At 48.4% G+C, this 22,799-nt stretch overlaps 3 protein-coding genes across 4 annotated transcripts; 1 reads left to right on the forward strand and 2 right to left on the reverse strand.

Moving 5' to 3' along the window:
• Nucleotides 1-388: 388 nt before the first annotated feature.
• On the reverse strand, nt 389-20,306 carry KPNA6 (karyopherin subunit alpha 6). 2 transcript variants are annotated; one of them, XM_030464310.1, is made up of 14 exons: nt 20,165-20,306; nt 10,703-10,836; nt 9,848-9,943; nt 9,494-9,593; nt 9,100-9,194; nt 8,218-8,349; nt 7,916-8,004; nt 6,848-6,947; nt 5,698-5,861; nt 4,825-4,903; nt 4,593-4,718; nt 3,891-4,018; nt 3,245-3,423; nt 389-1,522 (listed from the first exon to the last, which is right to left on the reverse strand). In XM_030464310.1, the coding sequence occupies exons 1-14, from the start codon at nt 20,166-20,168 to the stop codon at nt 1,338-1,340; spliced, it is 1,611 nt and encodes a 536-aa protein (XP_030320170.1). In that variant the 5' UTR covers nt 20,169-20,306; the 3' UTR covers nt 389-1,337. The 2 variants fall into 2 exon arrangements, with proteins under 2 accessions (XP_030320170.1, XP_008491046.1); XM_008492824.2 differs by lacking the exon at nt 20,165-20,306 and adding an exon at nt 13,799-13,864.
• A 335-nt stretch (nt 20,307-20,641) lies between these two features.
• Nucleotides 20,642-21,180, reverse strand: FAM229A (family with sequence similarity 229 member A). The gene is made up of 2 exons (XM_008492878.1): nt 21,062-21,180; nt 20,642-20,822 (listed from the first exon to the last, which is right to left on the reverse strand). The coding sequence occupies exons 1-2, from the start codon at nt 21,178-21,180 to the stop codon at nt 20,642-20,644; spliced, it is 300 nt and encodes a 99-aa protein (XP_008491100.1).
• A 361-nt stretch (nt 21,181-21,541) lies between these two features.
• TSSK3 (testis specific serine kinase 3) lies at nt 21,542-22,727 on the forward strand. The gene is made up of 2 exons (XM_008492877.2): nt 21,542-21,686; nt 22,066-22,727. Exons 1-2 carry the CDS (start codon nt 21,542-21,544, stop codon nt 22,725-22,727), a joined length of 807 nt encoding a protein of 268 aa, XP_008491099.2.
• The last annotated feature ends 72 nt before the right edge of the window (nt 22,728-22,799 follow it).

Raw genomic sequence — 22,799 nt, forward strand, 5'->3', positions numbered from 1 at the left:
GCTTATACAGTACTGAGTAAATCGGAGAAGCAGCAGGAGGCTGGGAGGTGAAGCTGTTGTTCCCAGGGGTGCTTCCTCACAGGGCTCTATTTACATAAAGTACAGGAATTGCATATATATTTTTCTCTGATGCCCAATTAGACAAATATTTACCTCTATGTAATATAAAAATACAGAGATTTGAATCTTTGCTTGGTTGGTTTTTTTTGGTTTTTTTCTTTTTTGAAGTAAAATGTACACAGTCCCAGAGGAGCAGGAGGTAAACCTGAAAACTCAGGTCTGTTGCTACTCACACAGCACTGCTGCCCCCTGGAGCTTCCTCCAACCCCTGACACATCCCCACCCCAACCCAAGTCAGAAAACAAACAAAAACCCCCAGAACATGTGCTCATGGAAAAAAAAATATAATATTTCAAGTAAAGATGAAGATGGGTTTTACCATTTCAACAGTTCCGTGACTGATCAGTAGCAATGCAAACAAAGCCTGTGCAACAGCAGCTGTGCTTCCTGCTTCAAAAACCACCCAAGCATCCCACCCTCTTCAAGGTTACCATCTTTGGGGTCTTGTTGCTTTTTTATTTTTATTTTTCCTTGTAAATACCACTGGCAGTTCTTCAAAAACAACAAAACAAAAAAAATGAACCTAGACAAAGGGAAGAAATCTTCCTCCCAGAAAACAAAAAAAAAGAAAAAAAAAATCTTCCCAGGAGTGGGAAAACTTCCCATTTCTCTTGTCCATTTACAGTATATTTCAAGGGAACTTGGCCCAGGTTCAACAGGACTGTCCGCTGAAGGAGGGTTGCAGAAAGGCCAGGGCTAAACTTTGCTCTTGGCAAATTAGAGTCTTTAATAAAGAGTAACATGTGCAAAAAAATTAAATAGATCAAACCCCGGTTTCCAGAATTACTGTTGTCAGAATGCCTACTTCCTATTTCTGTTGTTACCCAACCCAATGCTGAAATCTCAATTAAGCACCCGAGGTAAGAAGTGACATTTGGGAGAGATCACCACAAAGAAAAAAACAAAACTAAGAGGTGCAATGTTACCTCAGTGTCCTTCCTCCACCCAGATGCCTGGCTGTAAAGACATGTACGCAGCAGCAAAAAGAAAAAAACCTGTAAGACTACCCCTCTCTGTGAGGACAGAGCACTGTGTCTAGTTGTCTGAAGGAAGAATTGTGTCCTAACAGGTGGAGCGGGTGTCCAACCTCCCATTTGCAAGGAGGGGATGGGACCATCAGCTGCTCCTAGTTGCTTTCCATCAAGTTTGTGGTGTTTTGTTGTTGGGTTTTCTGTTTGTTTGGTTTTTGTTTGGTTTTTTTTCCCCTCTCAGGCACACTATAGCTGGAAACCTTCCATGGGAGCTTCAGGTTGCTGGAAGATGAATTGTTGCTGGTTCTCATCTACCTGGGGAGCTAAAGCAGAGTCATCCTCTACCCCAAAGTAGTGCTCGATCAGGTCAAAGGCTTTCTGGTAGATCTCTTGGTTCTCATGGCTCTGTAGGAACTCTATCTTATCCAAACCTTTTAGGGAAAAAAAAAAAAAAGTAGAATGTTACAAAACCAGATCCTGATATTTACACCATCCCACATCCATCCTCCACCCCTGTCCCTATCCACTGCAAGACCTTTCTCTGTTACATTTGCATTTTGTGAGCAGCACTAACAAATAAAACTAATGATTCCAGAGTTCCTTGTGGATTTTACCTGTACCAGGAAGCACTAACAGCTTTGCAGCAGCAGAACTGCCACAGCCAAAGCAGATGTGCTCCCAGCTCTCTGCTGGAGACTAAACTAGATTTCAGTGAAATTAAACTGGCTGTGAAGAATTTGGTAGTGGTGGCAGGTAGGGAGGGAAAGGAAGCTGGGTTGGTCCCTGTAGCCTCCAGCAGAAGGGCAGCAACAGCTTTAGTTGTCCTAATTAAGTCCACTGCTGAGCAGAAAGCATCCAAGCACAATATACTCTCAAGAATTTAAAGAATTAATGGTACTGGGAGAATCAGGACACACACTGCACCAGTCAGTGAGAGGGCAAATCAGACACTGGCAGGATGCAGGGAGTTTCAGACCAAAATAGGAGCTGTTCCTCAAAGCTTTAAGAGCAGGACAAAAAAGAAAGCAAACCCAAATTAAGTCTCTCCAGGGAAAAGCTGAGTCTCTCTGGATTTCCACTATCATAGAATCATAGAATCATAGAATCATAGAATCCTAGGGGTTGGAAGGGACCTCGAAAGATCATCTAGTCCAACCCTCCCTGCCAGAGCAGGGCCACCTAGAGTACATCGCGCAGGAACGTGTCCAAGCGGGTTTTGAATGTCTCCAGTGAAGGAGACTCCACAACCTCCCTGGGCAGCCTGTTCCAGGGCTCTGTCACCCTTACAGTAAAAAAATTTTTTCGAATATTCAACTTGAACCTCCTATGCTCCAATTTACACCCATTACCCCTTGTCCTATCACTGGTCACCACTGAGAAGAGCCTAACTCCATCTCCCTGACACTCGCTCCTTACATATTTGAAAACATTGATGAGGTCACCCCTCAGTCTCCTTTTCTCCAAACTAAAGAGACCCAGCTCCCTCAGCCTTTCCTCATAAGGGAGATGTTCCACTCCCTTAATCATCTTCGTAGCTCTGCGCTGGACTCTTTCAAGCACTTCCCTGTCCTTCTTGAACTGAGGGGCCCAGAACTGGACACAATACTCCAGGTGTGGCCTCACCAATGCAGAATAGAGGGGGAGGAGAACCTCTCTTGACCTACTAACCACACCCTTCCTAATGCACCCCAGGATGCCATTGGCCTTCTTGGCCACAAGGGCACATTGCTGGCTCATGGTCATTCTCTTGTCTACCAGGACCCCCAGGTCTCTTTCACCTACACTGCTCTCCAGCAGGTCAGCCCCCAACCTGGGAACAGCCAGAGCCACCTCAGACCCAGAAGTGTCACTTTTTACTCAGCTCAGCTTAATTCATTATTAATCCTCTCAACTGGTGTGAGCCAGTTACCAGCTTGGCCTCCAGGTCTAGGAAGGTCAGATCAGAAGTATGATGGTTTTTACTTCAAAGGATTTTATCCTAAGCCAAATCATTTCTGCCTAACAAGACAGATACAGGAACCAATCTCAGGCTCATTTAGAATATACCAACCCCCTTACCACAGCAGAAAAAACCCCATGAACAAAAGCAGCAGCCCCCTTCCATGCTGTGTGGTGGCCAAGCTAAGAGCACAAGGCCAGAAGCCACAACCCACCATAGGCCTCCTCAATCAGGCTGCAGTAGGGGTTGATGCCAGTCCCACTCTGGTTGGCCTCCTGCTCACCCAACCTCAGGATGTTCTCCAGCCCATTCAATGCCACCTGAACGATCTTGGAGTCCATGACAGTCAGCAGGTCACAGAGAGGCTTGATACAACCCAGGTTCACCAGGTATCTGAGGAGGGAGCACAAACAGCAAGCATTGATGGCTCAGGATCAATCAAGCATCAGCTTTGCACAGTTAGAAAGAGCAAGGGGAACAAGACAAACTAAAATATGAAATGTGACCTTAAAGAATAGAGTTACTGTTGTGCAAGGTTAATTTTTATCCACTTCCTTGCATTTATGTGCACACCCCCTCTTTTAAGAAGCCCACTAACTCCCTTGGTACTCCTCAAATTAAGTCCACACAGGAGTTTAATCTGTCACCAAGTATGGACACTCAGCCTCAGTCACCTGCACAGGGAGGAAGGAGGCAGTTTGGACTCATCCCAAATTTACCATTTCCAGCACAGGTATGATCCACTTATAGCTCTGCCTGTCTTACCTTTTGGTGAGACCTTTGGTACTTGTCTCACCGTTTCCAGACAAAGCTACCCTGCATTCAGACAGATTGCCCCCAAGAGGAGCCCCAGAGAGTACCTGATCTGCTCAGGAGTTCCTCCTGAGGTTGCATTTGTGATCGCCCACGCTGCCTCTTTCCTCGTGCGGAATTCTGCTTTCTGCAGGATTTCTATAAGCACTGGGAAAATGTTTGCATCTATGACTGTCTGTGGAGAGAGAGCAGGGAGAAGTGTTTGAATTGGCAACATGGCTTCTACAAGGCTGGTGAGCACCTGAAATGAGCCCCTACCTCTATTTTGCAAGACAAGAGAACTTTCCAAGCTTTACCCCTTCAGCAATTCTTCCATTTTATTCCTCAGGCTGATCCTAACAAGAGGTTCAGCCTCATAACCAGCAGAGATCCCTGTTACTGCATCAATACTGCAGGAGTGCTTCCATCACTTTTCTGCCTCTGCATGTAGGTCATTAAAAGGATAACTAGAACTCAACAAACTACAGCTTTTCAAAGGGGCATCTATGGGCATGGAGAAATAGGGATTGTATCTCTTGCTATTCCAGCCTCTGGGACTCATTCCAGCCTGGACATTGCTGGTACAATTAGCTGGCTTTCTTTTAGCTCTTGTTTGGCAGATGGCTGCAAGCAGCAAATTTGCAAATTGCTGGAGAGTAAGAGACTTGACTAAAAACTGCCTCTAAGTGTTAGATAAGAAACAAGCTACAAATCCTTAATGCTGAGCTTGGGGTCTCAGATCACCATAAGTGGGCTGGAGAAGACTGTACCTGTATTTGTGCTCTGTTTCCTGCTGTGATGTTTGATATAGTCCAGCAGGCTTCTTTCCTGATGGACTCCTTGGGACTGCTTAATAAATGAAGGAGACAAGGCAAGGCTGAACAGTTCAGAATCACCTTTTGAGAAAGAAAGCAAAGTGAGATCACCAGTGTCAGGGACAGAGCTAAATGCTCTCATTTTCCAGACACTCAGTATACTCTCTGGGGACTGCATCCTCCTCACCTGGGTCTGGATGTCATCCCCCGTCACTATGTTGCCAACTGCCCGCAAAGCTGGGGAGGCCACTTTGTAGTCATTGTGCCTACAGGAAAAGTGATGTAAGGACAAAATCAGACCCCATGCACTGGGATATTCCCCCCATTATCTCATCGGCATTATTTACTTAGAATTCCATATGGAAACACAAATTAAGTTGATCACCACTGCATGAGCAGAGGCTGAAGATAATAATGCAGTACAAACATTTCTTTCACCCTTAACATCCTAACAGCTTACAACATCCCTCCAGCTTACAGATCTCACCTTTTACATCTCCTTCCTGAATAAAGATAATCATTAACTCAATGAAAACACCCCAAGTTGTCCTGAAGCAAGTATCTAGCAATGCATGTACCAATACAATGGTAGAATAACAGTTCTACCAATGGTGAAGATGAAGAGAAGAAGCCCACTCAAACTGCAAACACTTTTTTCCAAGTTTCCGCATGGATCTCAGAGAAACAAAGACAGGGTTGCCTTTCCTAAGCACCATTCTTGCCATCTTTGATTTGCTGAGTAACCAGGCTTCCATGAGCACACCTGAAGCTTGAGGTGACAAGGCACTGCAGTCAGCTCCCCTCTCACACAGCACAAGTGTCAGTCCCATCTCTTATTAAGGAGTTTCCATCCCAACATCTCTCAAAGCACTCCCAGCAAACTACAGCTCTCAACCTCCTTCAGAGCAGACGTGGAGGAGGGTGTGAAGTCAGCACCTATCCTGTGTTCCTGTGCCCACAAGAGGGGTCAGGAATGCTCTGAAGGGTTTGGATCTGAGCTCCTGCTCAATCACACGCTTCCCAGTTTCACTGGGCTGAAGCATCCAGAGAAGATACTTACATTAAGAGCTCCACCAGTCGCCGACACACGCCTGACTCAATAACTGCTTGAATTTTCTCATTGGGACCATCTGATAAGTAGGAAAGAGCCCAACAGGCGTCTGCCAGCAAATCAGAGTCACTGTTGAATAATAAGCGGGACAACACTGGCAGGCAGGGAGATACCTACAAAACAGCCACCATCCCACATGTTAGTCCTGCTCCACCCAAGGACCACCACATTTGCATGCAAACACCACATGGCTGTGCTGACTGGCAAGATAACAGGTCTGGGACATCCACAGTTTTCTTCCCCCAAGTCAGCAGCGTCCTTGGTGGTTCACATGCTTCAGTCACAGTGTCTGAAGTTACCTCAGCAGCTTTTATTACTAAACTAAAATTACATCCCTTCCTCTTGCACCAAGTGGAGACTCCTGAGTCAAGTGCTACCATGCATGTTACTGTTTGGAAGCTGTTTCCAGACTTTATGTAAGAGCACTGCTCCATTTCTTACTCTCACTAGCCCTAAATAGCTCAATATTTAGAGCAGCAACCATCCAGTTGCACCTCTGAGTACTTCAATCATCTGTGAGTGTTTTTATATTTACACTCAAGTCAGATTTCATCCCTCACCATAGGCCTCCCAGCTTTGACAAGCAAGCTGTTGTTTTAAAAGGTAAAGCACATTGTTTTTTAAATGTTCAACCAAAGAATTCACCTGAAAGTCCAGCAGAACCTTCAGTTAGTGCTGTCAGCACACCAGGAAAGGGAAAGATTAAAGCTGCCACAGGTCCCATGTAGTTACAGGAGTCCTGTTTTGTAGCATTTAGAGGTCTCAATCACGCTTTTAATCACAATTTGAGTGAAGCCTCAACCTTCAAGAGTTCACAACAGGGTTCAGAGCAGCCTACAGTGTCTCCTGCCTTGCAGGGGAGCCTGACCTTGCTCCCTGCTGGAGGGTTTTGGCTGTTGGGCTGCTGTAGAGCTGGGCAGAAAATTAAACAGACACTCAGACGTCTGCAGAACAGTAAGATCGACCTCAGCAGAAAGAACCTCACCCTGTTCCCTCCCAGAACAGCTTACAGAAGTCCAGCAGCCAAAAATAATTGAGACATACATCTTGACTGGGTGTCTCCCCATCTCCTGTCTGCCAGCAAGGCAATTATTCTCACCTTATCAAATTCAGGTGGTGGACTCTTTCCTCTGCACAAGTTTGACAAGGCCCAGACAGCATTTCGTGTCATTGTCAACCTGGTGGACTTTGTGAGGAGCCTAAAGAGACAATTACCATGAATTATAATCCTTAATGTGGAAGCCAGCAAGGGAATCAAAAGAAGGAAAACTTGATTTTAAGGAAATCAAATCACTATTCCACTTGCTGTAGCTCAAGCCAGGCCTGAACCTCTCAATAAGCAAGCAGAGAAGTGACATGCAACTATTTTTCAACATAAACAGCTATTATCTCCAAAAGCATCAAGTGACATGGTCCAGAAGGCAAGTCCCACATTAGACAAGTTGCAGAAGGATAGGTAAGTTAGTCAAATGCAGTTCCAAGTTGAAATTCAGCCCAGACAGACCTTGAGGTCAGATGGTCCTCATTAGAGGCCAAACTCCTGTCTGTCAACTCCGGTGAGGACAGGGAGTCCTGCAGGCTTCAGTCAGCAGTCACTGGTGACAGCAGACTGACAGAAGTAGCCAAATTACAGGCCAAGGCACTTGTGACACAGCATCAGTTTGCCAGGGACAGGATAAAGCTTAAAACTCTTTCCAGAGCAGTGAGCATCCCATGAGAGCAGGCTCCTGAGACAGATCTGGCTGTGGTGGGAACACCCCACACCTCCAAGCTGTGAGGGGGTTATGCAGAGTCCTGCTCTTTCCTCACTCCTAGAGGAGCCTCCTCAGACAAGAACCTGAAAGCCACAGAAGAAGCACAAGGAGCTGGAGGGACACCCAGGGAAACAGCAAGGCCTCTGCCTTCAGACAGAAGGGCACTATGACAGCCAGCAGCTGCTCCAGACTCAGAACAGGGTCAGGGGCTGTCAGAAGGATTGTTCACTACCAAGCTCCACTCCATTAGTCAGAGCCTTGTCTGAACTGCCAGCTTTGTCTGGTACCAGTGCTTTGATTCCCTGTGATCACCACCACACAGTGCTGGGGAATCTGTCTGCCCAGCTCAAATATTGCTCTCAGTACCAAGGGACTTCAAGAACTTTTATTGGCAATCACTCATGGCTACTCACATTAATAAGGGAGGAAGAATAGCGCAGTTAAGGACATAATCTCTACACACAGAGCTGTCTCCAGCAATGTTCCCCAATGCCCAGACAGCCTGAAAGGGAACAGCAACAGTTTCAGCATTCACAGTTTCTGAGCAGAGGAAGAAAAGGGCTGTGTGCTAAGAAAGCATTTTCCTGTAATTCCAGACAAACAACACTTCCAACTTGTAGTTAGACACTGGTCATTCACTTCAAACACTGCATTTTTATCATGTGCCATCTGATAGGGTTCTTTCCCTAAGCCCGAAGTAAGAAATGAACCATACCTGTTCTTGAACATCCTCAAAGTCAGAGTTTAACAGCTCTATAAATATTGGAACTGCCCCAGCCTCAATTACTATTTTTGTTTGTTGGGAAGTTCCCGATGCAATATTTGTCAGTGCCCACGCTGCTTCAAACTGAAAGAAGCAAAGAAATTACAGAAGTATGAATAAAATAATCCTGATTCTGCATGACATTCACAATTAAATTCCAGTCCACCCTTTCGCCTGGCTGACACCACAAAGATGTCTTGAGTTCATGTGAAGCTGCGCAGCAAATTCCCTGCTTTTACTACTCGTTCTTCAGTCTAAGAACAGCTTTCCATGCAGTCCCTGAGATACAGAGCCTTGGGCCAGGTGGCAAGAAGAAAGATGAAGGCAGTGATCAACTCAGATCCAGATTCATGTATGGAAGTGTCTTTAACCCCTACAAAGTAACTATAGTCATTAGCAAGCTGGAAGGAATCTCGAGAAGCCATCTGGTCCCCCCCTCTGCCCCACAGCAGGACCAGCACTCCCTACACCATTTCTGACAGACTGTATTAAAAACATCTCCAGTAATGGGTGCTTCTCATCACAATTTCTTCCTGCACATTGAATCTGTGGCCCCACTAGCTTTCAGCAGAAATATCAGGCACAGGAAGGTCAACTTCTCTTCTTCTACAGCTCAACTATGATATTCTTGTCAGTATTCTTCCAAGAGTGATTTAGAGTATCTTTTTGTCTAAGCACTATGGGCTACCTTTGTCTTCTATAAGTCATAAAACGTGCATCTTTTGGGCTCAGGGCACAAAGGAAATCCTGATAGCACCCCTGGGTTCCCATTGCTAAGCTGTGAAGGTTAAACAGCTATATCCCATGAAGAAATCATAACACAACCTCCTTTACCTGTAGTGTGCAATTTTCGCTTCTTTTCAGGAATTCCACAAATCTGTCCACCACTCCCTGTGTGTTTATCACTTCATCTATTGGAGGATTTGGCTCTGCAATAGCAAGGCAGTGTTAAAATAGCATTTAGGTCTAATGCAGGGGCAAAACAAGCCTAAATTACAACTGAATTGAATGATCTTAAGCTGAACTCAGCAGGACAGCTCTTCAGAATCACTTGATGTACAATTCATACCACTGTATATCATTAACAGACTAGATTATCAAGATGCCAGATGATAACTTTCTCTCCCCAAGCTAAAAGCTGCTGAGTATCTGTGAGCAACACGCTCACAAACGGTTGCAAGAGAAAGGCTACAACAGATCCTATGGCAAGGATAACACAAGTTTTTACCTTTGGAGAGTAATTTCCTGAATTTCTGAGTGGTTGCTAGCTGTAGGTCAGGGTCATCTGAGAAAAGCATCTCTACCATCTCTCTTGTGATCACTCCCTCCTAAAAAGATGAAAAGGAGACAGAACGATGGCTTCATCTCACACTATTATTTAAGGCATGACAGTGATGTGGTGCTTAGCACAGGCTCACAAGCAGACTATTTACTCCCTGGCAGACCTTTGCTGTTCTCTGTAGTAAGACTTGCAATACTCTCATAACTGAGAGAACAGAAACATTGAAGTCTGTTAGTTCTATGCAGTCCCCAGCATGAAATCTTTCTGAAGACACAACTGCACCAAGGAAAGGAGCCTTACCCCACAGGTCGTGGAGCTGACGTAGGAATCCACGAGGAGACTATCAAACATGGAGGTATCTTCATTGATCAACTCCACATTTCTTCTTTTAAAGAGCTGGTGGGGAGCAAAATACAGGAGTCATTATTAGAAAGCACTGATGAACAGTCTTAATAACCAGACATTCTCATTCCTCAAAACAAGGCACCATCAGCTGGATTAAATGTGCCTGAACAGAAGAGCAGTCGGTAATAACAGCTCTGAACTCTAAAGAATTGTCTGGCATACAAACCCCCAAAAGAAAACATGCTAAGTCTTGCCCTCTGATATGCAAATGCCCAAGTCACTGAGACACTGGTATAGGCAAGTGCAGAATTTGGCCTAACAAGTTAGGGAAACTGGGGAGAAGGCAGTTTGCAGATGAGTCACTAATGGAGCAAATATTTAGTCTGAGCCACATGCATCACCTGGGAATCACCTCTGACTTTCAGAGACCTTCAAGCCAAACTAAAAATCTAAACAAACCAGCTCAGAATTAAGACATACTTGCAGCCCATACTTTCACTTGCTCTTTCCACTTCTCAAGGAAATAACCTCATTCACTACAAAAAAAAAAATCCTCAAAAAAACCCTTCAAAACCAAGAATCTGTGAACAAAAACCTCCAGTACCAAGTGCTTAGAGAGCTCTTAACATGAGCTACACTCTGTACCAGGTACAAAGAAAAAGAGAAACACAAGATCCCAGTCAGAACTGGCAAAACAAGAGGACTGCCAACAAACTGTAATGCACAGAGATCCCTGAAGATTCCATCTTGGCAGCAACAGAGCCCTGGCTGTGTTAGGGCTGTACACAACCCCCCATAGCTGACAGGTACCTGCTGCTCTCGTTTCTGTTTGCGCAGTTGAATTCCTTCCTCTTCTCTTCTCCGACGCATTTCCTCGGGGTTCAGGGCTTTGTTTTTGTAGCTCTTCATTCGGTAGTTGTCCTTTGCAGGACTCGCCATAGTTTCTGGCAAGAGAGAAAAAATTACTGGTTCAGCTTTTATTTTCCTTTTTTTTGTCACTCTCCACTCCTTTCCCCAGACCTCCCTCCAACAAGGAGGGATATACTTATAAACAAGGAAGTCTGTGCACAGGCAGCAGTCAGGTTAAATAAGGCTTCTTTGCAAGAGCTGCTCTAACACTAAAGGAGAAAGTTCCAGTTAGAATGGGACCTTGACTCTCCATGCAGTGTGCTGTCATGGCAGGAGTGGTACAAAGTTTCTAGGCAGTGTAAGAGTAGATTTACTTTTCTGAAAGGACCTGGACCCAACTTCACACTACAGAGCACATCACCTGTATGAAAGGCTTCTATCCAAAGAGCTTCACTGTCCTCAGCAGGTGCACAACTCCATTTTGCTTTGGTTTTCAGAAGCAATTATTTCCCTTGTACTACCATGCCATAAATCCCACCCTGACATTTTATACCCCAGACTGAGAGGAATGTATGGCAAAAATCCAACACAACTCGGAGCAAACTAAAGCCCAGGTTACTGCAACTCTTCAGTACCTGACCTACTTCTTTTGCTGTTTCATATCTGACTAATGCTGTACTTCAAACTTGATTACTTGTGCATTTGCCTCCAAGTCAGGGAAGTGACTTTCCACTATTTGGCACAGTTAAAGGCAGCCAGGGCCAAGCAGTAAGCCGAGTACAGAAGGATACTGGTTCCAGAGCTGTAACCAGCTGTAGCCACTGCTCTGGCCATGCTAGCTTCTTTTTTTACATCTTTTCAAATTCTCCCTCAAATCTCTCTTCCCAAATGTCTCTCCATAATTATGATACTGACTGTTTAAGTAATTGTGATACACAGTGTGCCATTTCACCCCCAAACCAATTTACTCTTCTCCACAAGTTTGCTGGACATCAAAATCTTTGTTTTCTTTCCACTGCTGAGGTCAGGTGGAGAAAGTGTCCTGTGAAAGTTTGCAGGACTATCTCCTTACCCCTCCTCCCTCAAGTTTCAAGCAATTTTCAGTCACATTGCTGACAGAAAGTTTTGGTCCAACTTATCAACTGCCTCCAGTCACTTTGGAGCTCTTCCAAGATCAGCAGCAGAAGTTTCAGACCTTGCTGCCCTCCAACTAGGAAAGCCCACAGCCAAGCCAAGAAGGGACATTTACAATTTATGAAAAGAGTAAACAACTGGGAAAATTAATAATTTAACAGGAGACCAAAGGCACCAAACTCTGAAAAAGTTAAGACTATCTCAAAGCATCTGCTTTCTAAAAGGGCATTCTCTTCCCTGGCCAAAACACCAAGATGGCAATTTTCTGTAAAGCAAAAAACCACCAAACCAAGACAGAGACAGCACAGCAAGCTTGAAGAGGTCCAGCATGGTGGGCTACAAGTTGATTGGCACCTCTGAAGCTAAAAAGAAGCCACCAACCTCAACTCATCACCAGCAAAAGCAGCATTGCAGTGCCAGGTTAGGAAGGCTCTTGCACCTTCCTCATTCTAAACGACCCTTTACAAAGGGTGGCAAAGCAGACTGAAGATCACAGGAACTGTGCCCCTGCTTCCACTTGTCCATCCCTTTTCCCAGCAGCACTGTACGGAAAGACTGAAGGCTCTTATTATCAACTGAGAAACAGCTAATTCACCAGATAGAGTACTTGAAAAAAAATTTAGGCGTTAGGGGTTTATATCTGATCTTACAGTAGCAAAATGTGTCACCCACATTGAGATTTCAATTCAGAAAATGTATTTCACCACCATTATGTCACCGAATTCATATTCCTACCCCGGCACCTATGGCTGCCACGACCACACAAACCAGGAACTGCTGCCTGAATTCTGAGCTTCCCGACAGAACCTCTAACAGACAAACCTGTTACCTGCTTTGGAGAGCCAGGTCACCAATCAAATGCAGTTTAAGGAAAGGAGGAGGGAAAAAAGTGATTGACTTAACAGCAGCTGCAGGTTCCCAGCCAGTCAGTCACATGAAGAAGTGACACATGACAGCCCAGCTGCCTCCAAACTTGCACAACCCCACTCAGCTGTGAACACCCTGGGCCCTGCTCTGGCTGTCTGGAGAGCAGCCAGGCTCTGGGCCATGCTTCAAGGTCTCAGAGCACACCAGCACCTCGTGGTTTAAGGCTTTGTAATTCCAGAGCATTCAGAACATTGTTGTGCTGCAGGGAAACCCACAGCCACCACCAGCCCTGAACAGGGACCTCTCAGGGTGGGTAACACGGTGCCCCATGCAGCAGTCCTTCTGGCACTTCTATTTTCTCTCACCTTTATCCCTTCGGATGTTTTCCACTGACTTCTTCCAGTCTGCTACCTGTGTCAACACTTTAATGCCATCAGAATGCTCAGGTGACACTACACCCCATTCCCATGGTAATGGATGAATGGCACCAATGCAGGACTGGGACTTCTGGGTAAGCTCAGCAGAGGCTGCAGGCACCACAGACTGCAGCAGACCCAAACAGAAGATACAAATCCTTCCCTTGTAGCCTTTCAGTGCAAAGCATCCAGGCCAGCAGTGTGCCTGCAGGTCAGGCTGCATTCTGAACCCTTAACACAAATTCTGTCAGGATGAACATCCACCACAAAATCCCATTCCATCAGACTGGAGGAGAAACTGCCAGAGAAGAGGAATGCAGAGAAGATCCTCGAGCATAGTTTCACTTTGCAGCTTAACCTTGTTGCTCTGAGAATTTCTGCCTTGACAGAAAAACTCTGGGCTGTAAAGCAGTGATGGAAACTTGAATCAGAGCAAGTTGCTTTAACTGTTCTGAAGTTTTAATTGCTGCATCCAGGCAGCCACCTCAGCCCCTACCAAAATGCTGTCCCAGCAGTACCTCACACCTCTCATGGAAAAGGTTTTTCTCCTCTCAGTACCAGCTCAGCCCTGCCTTAGTGAAGACAGGATCAGCACACACCCTGGAACTTCAGAATTGTTCAGCCAGAACTCCAAACTTACCTGAAGCACTTCAATGGAGCTGTTTCCTTCTATACCCACAGCAACCTGTGCAGCCTGCACACCTCTAGGTACTCTAGTTTTTTGTTTTGTTCTGTTTTTTCACCAAGACCACACCAAACAGACTGCACACCAGATAAACTCTCCCGGCAGTGCCTGCAGCCTGCTCACCACTTATCTCCCTCCCAAAGCCACCTCCTGAGCACGCTGGCAGGGCAGGTAGAGGTAGCCCCATGTGATGGGGACAGGCTGGTGGCACTTGAGGCACAGTGCTGTGAGTCCCTCTAACAGCTCCCTGAAAAAGGACAAATTTACTGCACACCCCTCCAAACATCTGTGTGCATGGCAAGGCAAGAGGGTGAGGCAGGCATCTGGACACCACAACCCCAGCACTGTCCCCTCACAAGGAGGACAAACCCATGTTTTCATCTGCTCAGACAGCTCAGCAAAGCTCAACCCTGTCCACCCAGGAGCAGAAACACCCCTGTGCAGTGCTGTAAGGCAAGGGCCAGAACTTGCCCTGTTCTACAAGAACATCAGCAGAGCATCAGTACGTTAGAAAAGAAAGGAAAACAACGAGAACTTGCACAGAATGAGAGTGAGGCACCTCCTCCCTCAGTGGAAACAGTAAGATAGCTATTCCAAAACCTGCAAAGGCCAGCACAGATACTTATGTTTCAAGCCCTTGCTTCTGCTTTCTTCCTTCCATCCTACCATTGCTACCTGCAGCTCGCATCCTGCTGGAAGAGACAGCCCAGGTTTCTAGGAACCTGGTTTCCTCCAAGTCCAGCATCCCCTGGATTATCCTGGAACAATGCAATCTTCACCTTTTCCTTTCCCACCCCTCAGACCTGACCACTGGAAGTCCTCTGAAGCCCCTGTGTTTCCTCAGCAGTGGATCTCCATTCCTGACCACAGTTATAGAGGGACTGGGTCTGCACCACCCTCACCTCAGCCTCTTCAGGCCAATTCAGCTTCCCTAGGGCAGAACGAAAAACTGGAGAGGTAAAAGCTTGTACTCATAGGGACAAACCTACAAGAGTGTTAACACTGTTTCTGAGCATGAAGGACACTTGAGAATCTGCTTTTTACACCAAAATCTTGGAGCTGACTGAAGGCAATAGTGAACTGAGAACTGTAAAACTGACTCAATTTATGAGTGTTCTGTCTGAGCTTGGATAAAAATATCACTTCTGCTCCAGGAACTCCTTGAAACCCCAGTCCCCTAAGTCAGTGCCTTTTGTAGCCAAGCACCTCCCCCCAGCAGTGAACTTCATTCTCAGCAGCTCCACAGAAAAGTGTCAGGATTTGCATTTCAATAGTTCTCCTGGCCAAGCTTTGCACTTCCCATCAGATCTGCCACTCAGCAGCCCCAAGGTACCAAACTCAGGTGTTGAATTCAGTGCTTGAATGTCACAACCAATAGCTCTGGGAATTCTCAGCCTGCATATGTAAAGCTTTCTTTCTGTCTCCTAAGCGTGTAAGAGCAGACAACCTCTGCAGGACAGGGCTGGAAATCCACCGGAGGAGTTGCTGTAGGAAAGCAGAGCCATGCAAAGCTTTGCTCAGGCACCTCAGAGACCAGGCAGGCACAAAGCTCAACAAAATCACAGAATAATTTGGGTTGAAAGGGACCTCTAGAGGTCATCCAGTCCAACTCCCCCTGCAGTAAGCAGGGACATCCCAGCTAGATGGGGTTGCTCATGGCCTTGTCAAGCCTCACCTTGAAATATATAAGTATGGAACCCACATGACTCAGTTGGTGATCAGTTCCTGATCAGAGTACTTGCCAGTCCTGGATCAGAGAGACTCCTCTGTCCTGAAGAAAACAGCAGCAAATGGAAAACTTGGAAACCTGTCTTAAGTGTCAGAAGCACTGGTTTTTCCTTTCTCAGTGCCTGTGCCATGCTCCAGGGAAATCTGTCACCCCAGGTCAGTGACGGCTGATCCAGCCATGACCTGAGCAGCTACAAACAAGGACTGAGACCGAAACAGCAGCTCCAGTTCAGATGCTTCTCCAGCATCCCGAGAGCCAAGGTTGGTATCAGAGAAGTTATGAACCAGGGACTGCTGAGGTCACTTCAGAGCATGAAGCAATTAACTCTCTTTTCAAGGTCCAAATTAAACCTCCATGTGAATCAAATACTGACAGACCTTCCAAGACTGCAAAGCATCAGTGAGTTAAAAGCCATTTTAATTCATTTAGAAGACTGTTTGCTGATGTCCTCGAAAGTCACACTACAGAAAGCCCACAAGAAACCAGCTGAATTCTCCATTGTTGTTCCTTAATCTCCCCAGAGAGAAAAACTGCCTGCATGGGATTTTAAAGCCAGGATGAGATTATGCCTCCGAGCATACAGCACATCTTTGGCACAAACATTAAAAAGTTTCTGTGCCAACAATTTATGAACACTAACATTTTTGGAATCAAATTACTGGTAAAAATTACGCTATTAAAAGTAAAGCAAGGCTTTATTAAGCTAATCATTCACACGGAGAATTACTTTGGGTGTTCTGTGAGCTGAGAATCCTCTCACAAGAACTAGAGGAGCAAACTTAGGGATGAAGCTCATCTGAGCAATCCCTTTTTGGTTCCTTGTGCAAATAAAACCCCTCAGAGAGGGAAGCTATTAGGCTCCTGCTGTAGGTTTTATGGACCATGGCTGGATTCCCTGGAGAAAAATAAAGCAGAGTTACTGGTACAGGCTGCCACACTCATCCTTACATATTGAAGGATGAGATGGTATTTAGAAGAAAGGAAAAAAAGCATGTGAAAGTTCCACTTTGAAGGCTCAGGCAGAGCACTCAAACCCCGTAAGCATCTGTGGAAAAGCCAACACAAGCTCCAGCAGTCCAGCCAGAAAACTGGAATTCCAGGGTCATGACTGCTGAGCCAGAATTCTAATGGCTCCATCATGTGAATGGATCAGAATCAACCTTGCTCCTTTCCACACACCACTCTTCCCCTTTCTGTGCATGACAAAAAGCATTTGCTTCACACGTTTTCCCAGCTGCTGATTAAAGCCTCTGAGCTGAGTCACTGCAGGGACTGAGAGCTCTAAATCAGGACTTGTGCTGCTGAGTCAGACCAAAGCACAGAGCAGAGGAACAGTTACACTGACAGCTCTGACAGGGCCTTTTTTGAGCCAAACCACCCTTTCACAGAGGTAATCTTCACCCAGAACCCCATTACAGCTCTGTTGCTGGGCATAAGGCACACAGCTGAGGTGACACTGCATGTTCGGAGTGCAGAAGGGTCTTAGAATGATGCAAATGTAAATGAATACACTTGATGAACTCCACCAGCCCTCATCTGCCAATTAGTGCCCACTGGGCACATTCCCAAGCTGCCTGAGCAAGCACTGGCCCAGATGACCTCCAAAGGATCCTTCCAACCCCAGTTCCTCCTGTGACAGTGTAACGTTGCTCAGCTACAATTAAACCCTCCCTAACTTTGACATGTAGTAGCAAAATACACCTGATGAACTACTACAAACCTTGCTGGCTATGTTCTTCAGGTTCCTCCTACCCAGCAGAAAGTTTTTTCATCTCATATTGTTACCTGAAAACCCAAAGGAGCCTCCTCCCACCTCCTCCTGCCTCTCCATTAGCACAGACTCTTAGGTAAATCCCCATTTCTACAGCATCACACCCCTGCAAGAAAATCTGCAAGAAGCACAGGAATGGCTACAGCTCTCTGCTGCTCCTGCTCGCCTTGTATTTTCTCAGACTGATCAAGTTGCAGTAAAAAATTCCCATAAAACTAGTTGAATTAATTAAATAAATAAACAGCTCTCAGCTGCTAACAGAAATTAGCCATGAACAGATTATTACACTGAATTTATTGCTCTGGTTGTTTTGTAGTAATTTCATTTGCCCAGAAGACAACAGAAGAAAAAGTATCCAAAGAGCTGTGCTTACAGGGGGAAAGCAAACCCCAGGAGAAGTTTGCTCTGCTGCTTTCCTGCTCCCCCCCAGGTTATTGAAGTGTTTATTACAGACCAGCAGAGGCAGAGCCAGTTCTCTGGGAGAGCTGTCCCCAGCCCAGTCTGCTGCCCTCCCCGGGTACACCCTGTGCTGATAAAATGCTTATCCAGGCAGCTATTTGGCTGTCTGGTGCTGCAGCCACCACTGGCTCATCCCCTCCTGGTTTAGCTCCCGAGAGGCAATGATGTGACAGCACCACTGGAATGTGCAGCAGCTCCACTGATGGTGCTGGCTGGGGAGGGGGAAGGGAAAAGGGAAAGTTCTCTTTGTGGAAAATGAAGAGTCCTTATACTGTGCTTGTCCTTCACCAGAGTCAGGATAAGGTCAGGGCTCCTTCCAGGCTCTCGGTGCCCTGATGGAAAATGAACCCATCTGCTCTGCAGTTCAGTTCTCAGCACACAGCAAGTTCAGCTCTACCTTCTCATCCCCCAAAATTTGATGTTTGGGGGCTTGACGTCCTCTTACACATTCTGAGACATTGAGCTTCCCCAATGCTCTACCAAGCACACCGGTGTCACCTGAGGTCACACAGCAGGAATTAACCCTTTGTCTGAAGTCGACCCAGGCTGGAGTTACAAGAAGTTAAAAGCAACCAGAAATAATCAGAGACAAATACAGAGGGCTACAAAATCCCAACACGTGCTGTGCTCCAGAAGCACACAGTGCTGTATAATTTGCTAAGCAAATCTGGGTTTATCTGGACCTCAGTACCACAAAAGCTTCAAGGTGAGCAGCTGGAGGAGTGACTGCTTTCAGGAGGCCACTCACAGTGACCCAGCTCCCCCCTTACAAAGTTCATGTTTACTCTCTTGAGCACAAGCAAACAAAGCAAAATAATCAACTAACTAGTTAAATTTATCACCCACAAAAGTTTCATTAAGAATCAAGCATTAGAGGCTGCTCCCCAGGCTGGATGGAGCTCTAAAGGCATTTATTCATGTCATTTGCATAGCAAATAGAGAACAAACTATCCTTCTAACAGCACAGGAGAGACCAATATCAAGCTCCTCAGCCTGCATGACACAAGGGGTAACCACATCACACTGCCACAGTTTGGCCCTACAAGCCTGAAGCAGCCTTTGTTCAGGAACAACGTTCACAGAGGTTGCATTAGGATGACCCCCACCAGGGAGCTTTACATTTTTGCTCTCAGGAAAAAAACCAAACACCTGCCTCAAACTTCAAGAAGAAGCAGGAAGGCAGGAATGGGGAAGGTTGGAAGCTCCTTTGCAGGAAGCTCCTCAGCTCCAGCTAACACAGTCAAGATTTTTACAACTTAAGTCTTAAAAGCTGTGCTGGACTGGGAGGTGCTGCAGCCACTGCACACGCAGACTTGCAGCCTCCAACTTTTTCTGGAACATCTCAGGAGGGGTCTGAAAACAGCAGAAAAGTTTCTGTTGAAGTCATTTTGATCAAGCAGCATCCTATCACACAGGGGGTGTGGTTAAGAGATAGGTGAAAATTGTGAAGACCTTAATTTTCCTTCCTAGGGGAACCTTAGTCAGCTTCACAGAGAACATGACTACTGCAGGCCTGGCATTCCCATGGGCTTCATGCACTCAACATATCTTTTACTACTTGAGGCCTCAAGAAAGAGCATCTCTCCTCCCCAAGTAGGGAGATTTAACCTCAAACTACATCAAAAGTGAAAAAATAAATCTGCTGTTACACCTTCTGAAGGGCAACACTCAGTTATGATTTCTCTGTAGCTAACAGAGAGACACCTGCGACCTTGCTGAACCTCTCAGTGTATTTAGTGGCACTGGTTATATTGGAGCAGCCAACAGTTCAGTAGGATCTCCCTGGAGCTCAGTTTTCCACTCTTACAAACTTTAGGCTTTAGACAAAGCCTCAGCAGTTCCTTTCCCCACGACCTCCCTGTACTCCCCACCGCTGCCTGCAGCAGAAGCGCTGCCCAAGACCACCAGCGCACCCAGGAGCCCCCCCGCTCCCTTCTCTCGGTTGCTCTCTCGGAGCACCCCAAGGACGGGGCCGCATTCCCCGAACGCTGCTCAGAGCGGGCAAAAAGCCCCGAACCCATCCCCGCTCCCGTCCGGGGCAGAACCCGGGAGACCCCCGCAGCAGCTGCCGCTTCCCCCGCCTCAGGACCCCGTCCCCGGCTCCCGCCGAGCCCCGAAGCCCTGTCCGGGGCAGGTCCCGCCGTGCCGGGATGACTCAGCACCGGGTCCGCAGCCCCCCGCCCCGCCAGGCCCCCGCCCGCCGCTGAGGGGAGGCGCCCAGAGCCCCGGTGAGGGGCGCGGGCGGCGCCCGGACGAGCTCGTCCCGCCACGGCTGGACGGCAGAGCGGCTCTCCCTGCCCTCCCCGTGCCCTCCCGGCCGCTGCCGGGACGTCCCGGACGGGGAGACCGCGCCGACTCTCACCCATCGCGGTTCCTCAGGCGGCGGCTCCCGAGCTGCGGCGGCCACAATATGGCGGCCCCGGGAAGAAGGAGGGCCAGGAGAGCGGACGGCAGCCGGAGCAGGACAAACCTCCTCCGCGCGGAGGGTGCCCCGCCTCTTGAGGCGGGAGGGGCGGGGCCAGCGGTGTGCGAGCGCCCCCTGGCGGGCGGGGGTGGGGAGGAGGGGGAGCCGGTCCGGATTCCCGCCCGCTCACTCGTGTCCCGTCACCCGTGTCCGTGTCCCATGCCCGCATCTTCTGTCCCCTCGTGCCCCACCCCTCCTGTCCCAACTTTCCTGTCCCATCCCCTCACCCACTGTCCCCTCATGTTCCCCCCTCTCTGTCCCTTCACCCCACAACCATGGTTCACACACCACAAGTACGGAACACGCGATCCTTTTATTATAAAGTCGGTGCCCAATCTGAGTCCTTAGCAGCCCTGGGGGAGGTCGCTGGGACCATCAGGAGGTGCGAGGCCTCCTGCCCCCTCCCATGGCGACGAACACATCGATGGGGACGTTGAGCACGGTCAGGCGGTGGCTGCCGGGGCATCGCCGCAGCTGCCTGTGGGGAGAGAGCAGCATGAGCCCCGTGGCACGGCACGGAATGGCACGGTATGGCACAGCATGGCATGGAATGGCACTGCACAGCACTGCACGGCATGGCATGACATGGCACAACATGGCAAAGCACAGCATAGCACGGCACGGCATGGCACGGTCTGATCTGTCACATCACAGAACGCTGCCTGCTCGGTCCCCTGGAGAGGTTGAAGCCGTCAGACAGCACTTTAGGGAGCAGAACAAACCACGCTTACCAGGGCAGGGCCCCGTGCCAGGCACAGACCGTGCACCCCACACGGTGTCCTGACCCCCCCTTACCTGCCCGTGGGCTGCTCAGTGTCTGCCGGGTCCCTCAGCTGGGGAGGCTGAGCAGAGCTGGGACAGTCCCCTGCTTCCATAGGGAATCTCCGGACCTGCTGTGACCACTGGGAGCTCATGTCCCGGCCCTGGATACGTCTGAGCAAAGAAGTGGGGGGGTGAGCGGGGAAAACGTGGGCTCTTCAGCAATAGTGAAAACCCTGGGGGACATAGGGGGACCCCTGCCAGCCCCGGACCCCCTGCACTGCCCACCCCCAAGAGCCCCTCCCAGAGCTCACCAAGAGGGTGTCCAGACTGCCCCCCACCTCACACTGCAGGTCCACCCCTCAACTGACGTGTTATAGGCTGCATCACAATAGCACCCCCAGGTTCTAGGGGGTCCCTCCGTGCCCCTCCGGGGTGCTGGGGGGGCAGAGATGCTGTTGTGGAGTTGCTTCGTGGTGAAGTGAGGCAGCAAAGGGTCCCAACCCATGCAAGGACATGGAGGGGTTTTTGCTTGCCAATGGCTACCAGCTGGGCAGGACGGTTGGGGAGGGGATGTTCTCCAAAGTAAAGGAGGCTTTTTCCCAAAAACACCAGAAGAAAGTGGCAATTAAAATAATGGACAAGAAGGAAAGCCCCGAAGGTAAGAGCTGAACCTGGAAGAGCTCCAGGCTGAGGCACAATTCCTCCATAGAGATTTTTTATTCCCAGCTGAGAAGTGGCTTCTCAAACTCACCACCTCAGAGCAGACAGGGGTTGGGGTATGCTGGGGTTCAGCAGAACAGCCCAGGACCAGGGCCCGAGGATTGGGACCTGTTGAGGTAGTCCCTCCTCTGATCACAAGGACAGCAAAGTGCTGGCAGAGCATCCCTCAGAGATGAGCATCCCGTGGGGATTGGTGCCAGGCCAGAAGGAAACAGGCACCCCAGGAACATCCTTCCCCTGCCAAGTCCTGAGGGGGTTTCCCAGAGCCAGCAGCTCAGGGACATCCCCGTGAGGCCACCCCCCTCCTGTCTCAACAGAATTTGTTCGCAAATTCCTGCCCCGGGAGCTCCAGATCGTCATGAACTTGGAGCACAGGAACATCATCCAAGTGTATGAGGTGCTGGAATCCCCAGCTGGGAAGATTTTCCTGGTGATGGAGCTGGCGGAGGATGGAGACGTCTTTGACTACGTCCTCCGTGAGGGTCCCCTGCCCGAGCCCCGGGCCAGAGCGCTCTTCCGCCAGCTGGTGGATGCGGTGCAGTACTGCCACGGCTGCGGGGTGGCCCACCGGGACCTCAAGTGTGAGAACACCCTCCTGCAGGGCCACACCTTGAAGCTGACAGATTTCGGCTTCGCCAAGCTGATCCCCAGGGACGGCGCGGAGCTGAGCAGGACGTTCTGTGGCAGCACAGCCTACGCGGCGCCCGAGGTGCTGTGGGGTGTGCCCCACGACAGCCGCAAAGGTGATGTCTGGAGCATGGGTGCCATCCTCTACATCCTGCTCTATGCCCGCATGCCCTTCGATGACACCGACATCCCCAAGATGATGCATCAGCAACAGAAAGGCATCTCCCTCCCCAGGCACCAGAGGATCTCCGGGGAGTGTCAGAACCTCCTGAAAATGCTCCTGGAACCAGACATGGACCTGAGACCTTCTATCGAGGTGGTCAGCAGGCACCCATGGCTGACTAACCCCTGAGAAAGACCCCTGCTGCTCTCCCTGAATTGAATGTTCCCAAAATAATGACAATTGTGGAGGTCAGTGGTGTGC

The sequence above is a fragment of the Calypte anna genome, chromosome 23 (genome assembly GCF_003957555.1).
Source record: "Calypte anna isolate BGI_N300 chromosome 23, bCalAnn1_v1.p, whole genome shotgun sequence".
In the NCBI taxonomy this organism is placed as follows: domain Eukaryota; kingdom Metazoa; phylum Chordata; class Aves; order Apodiformes; family Trochilidae; genus Calypte; species Calypte anna.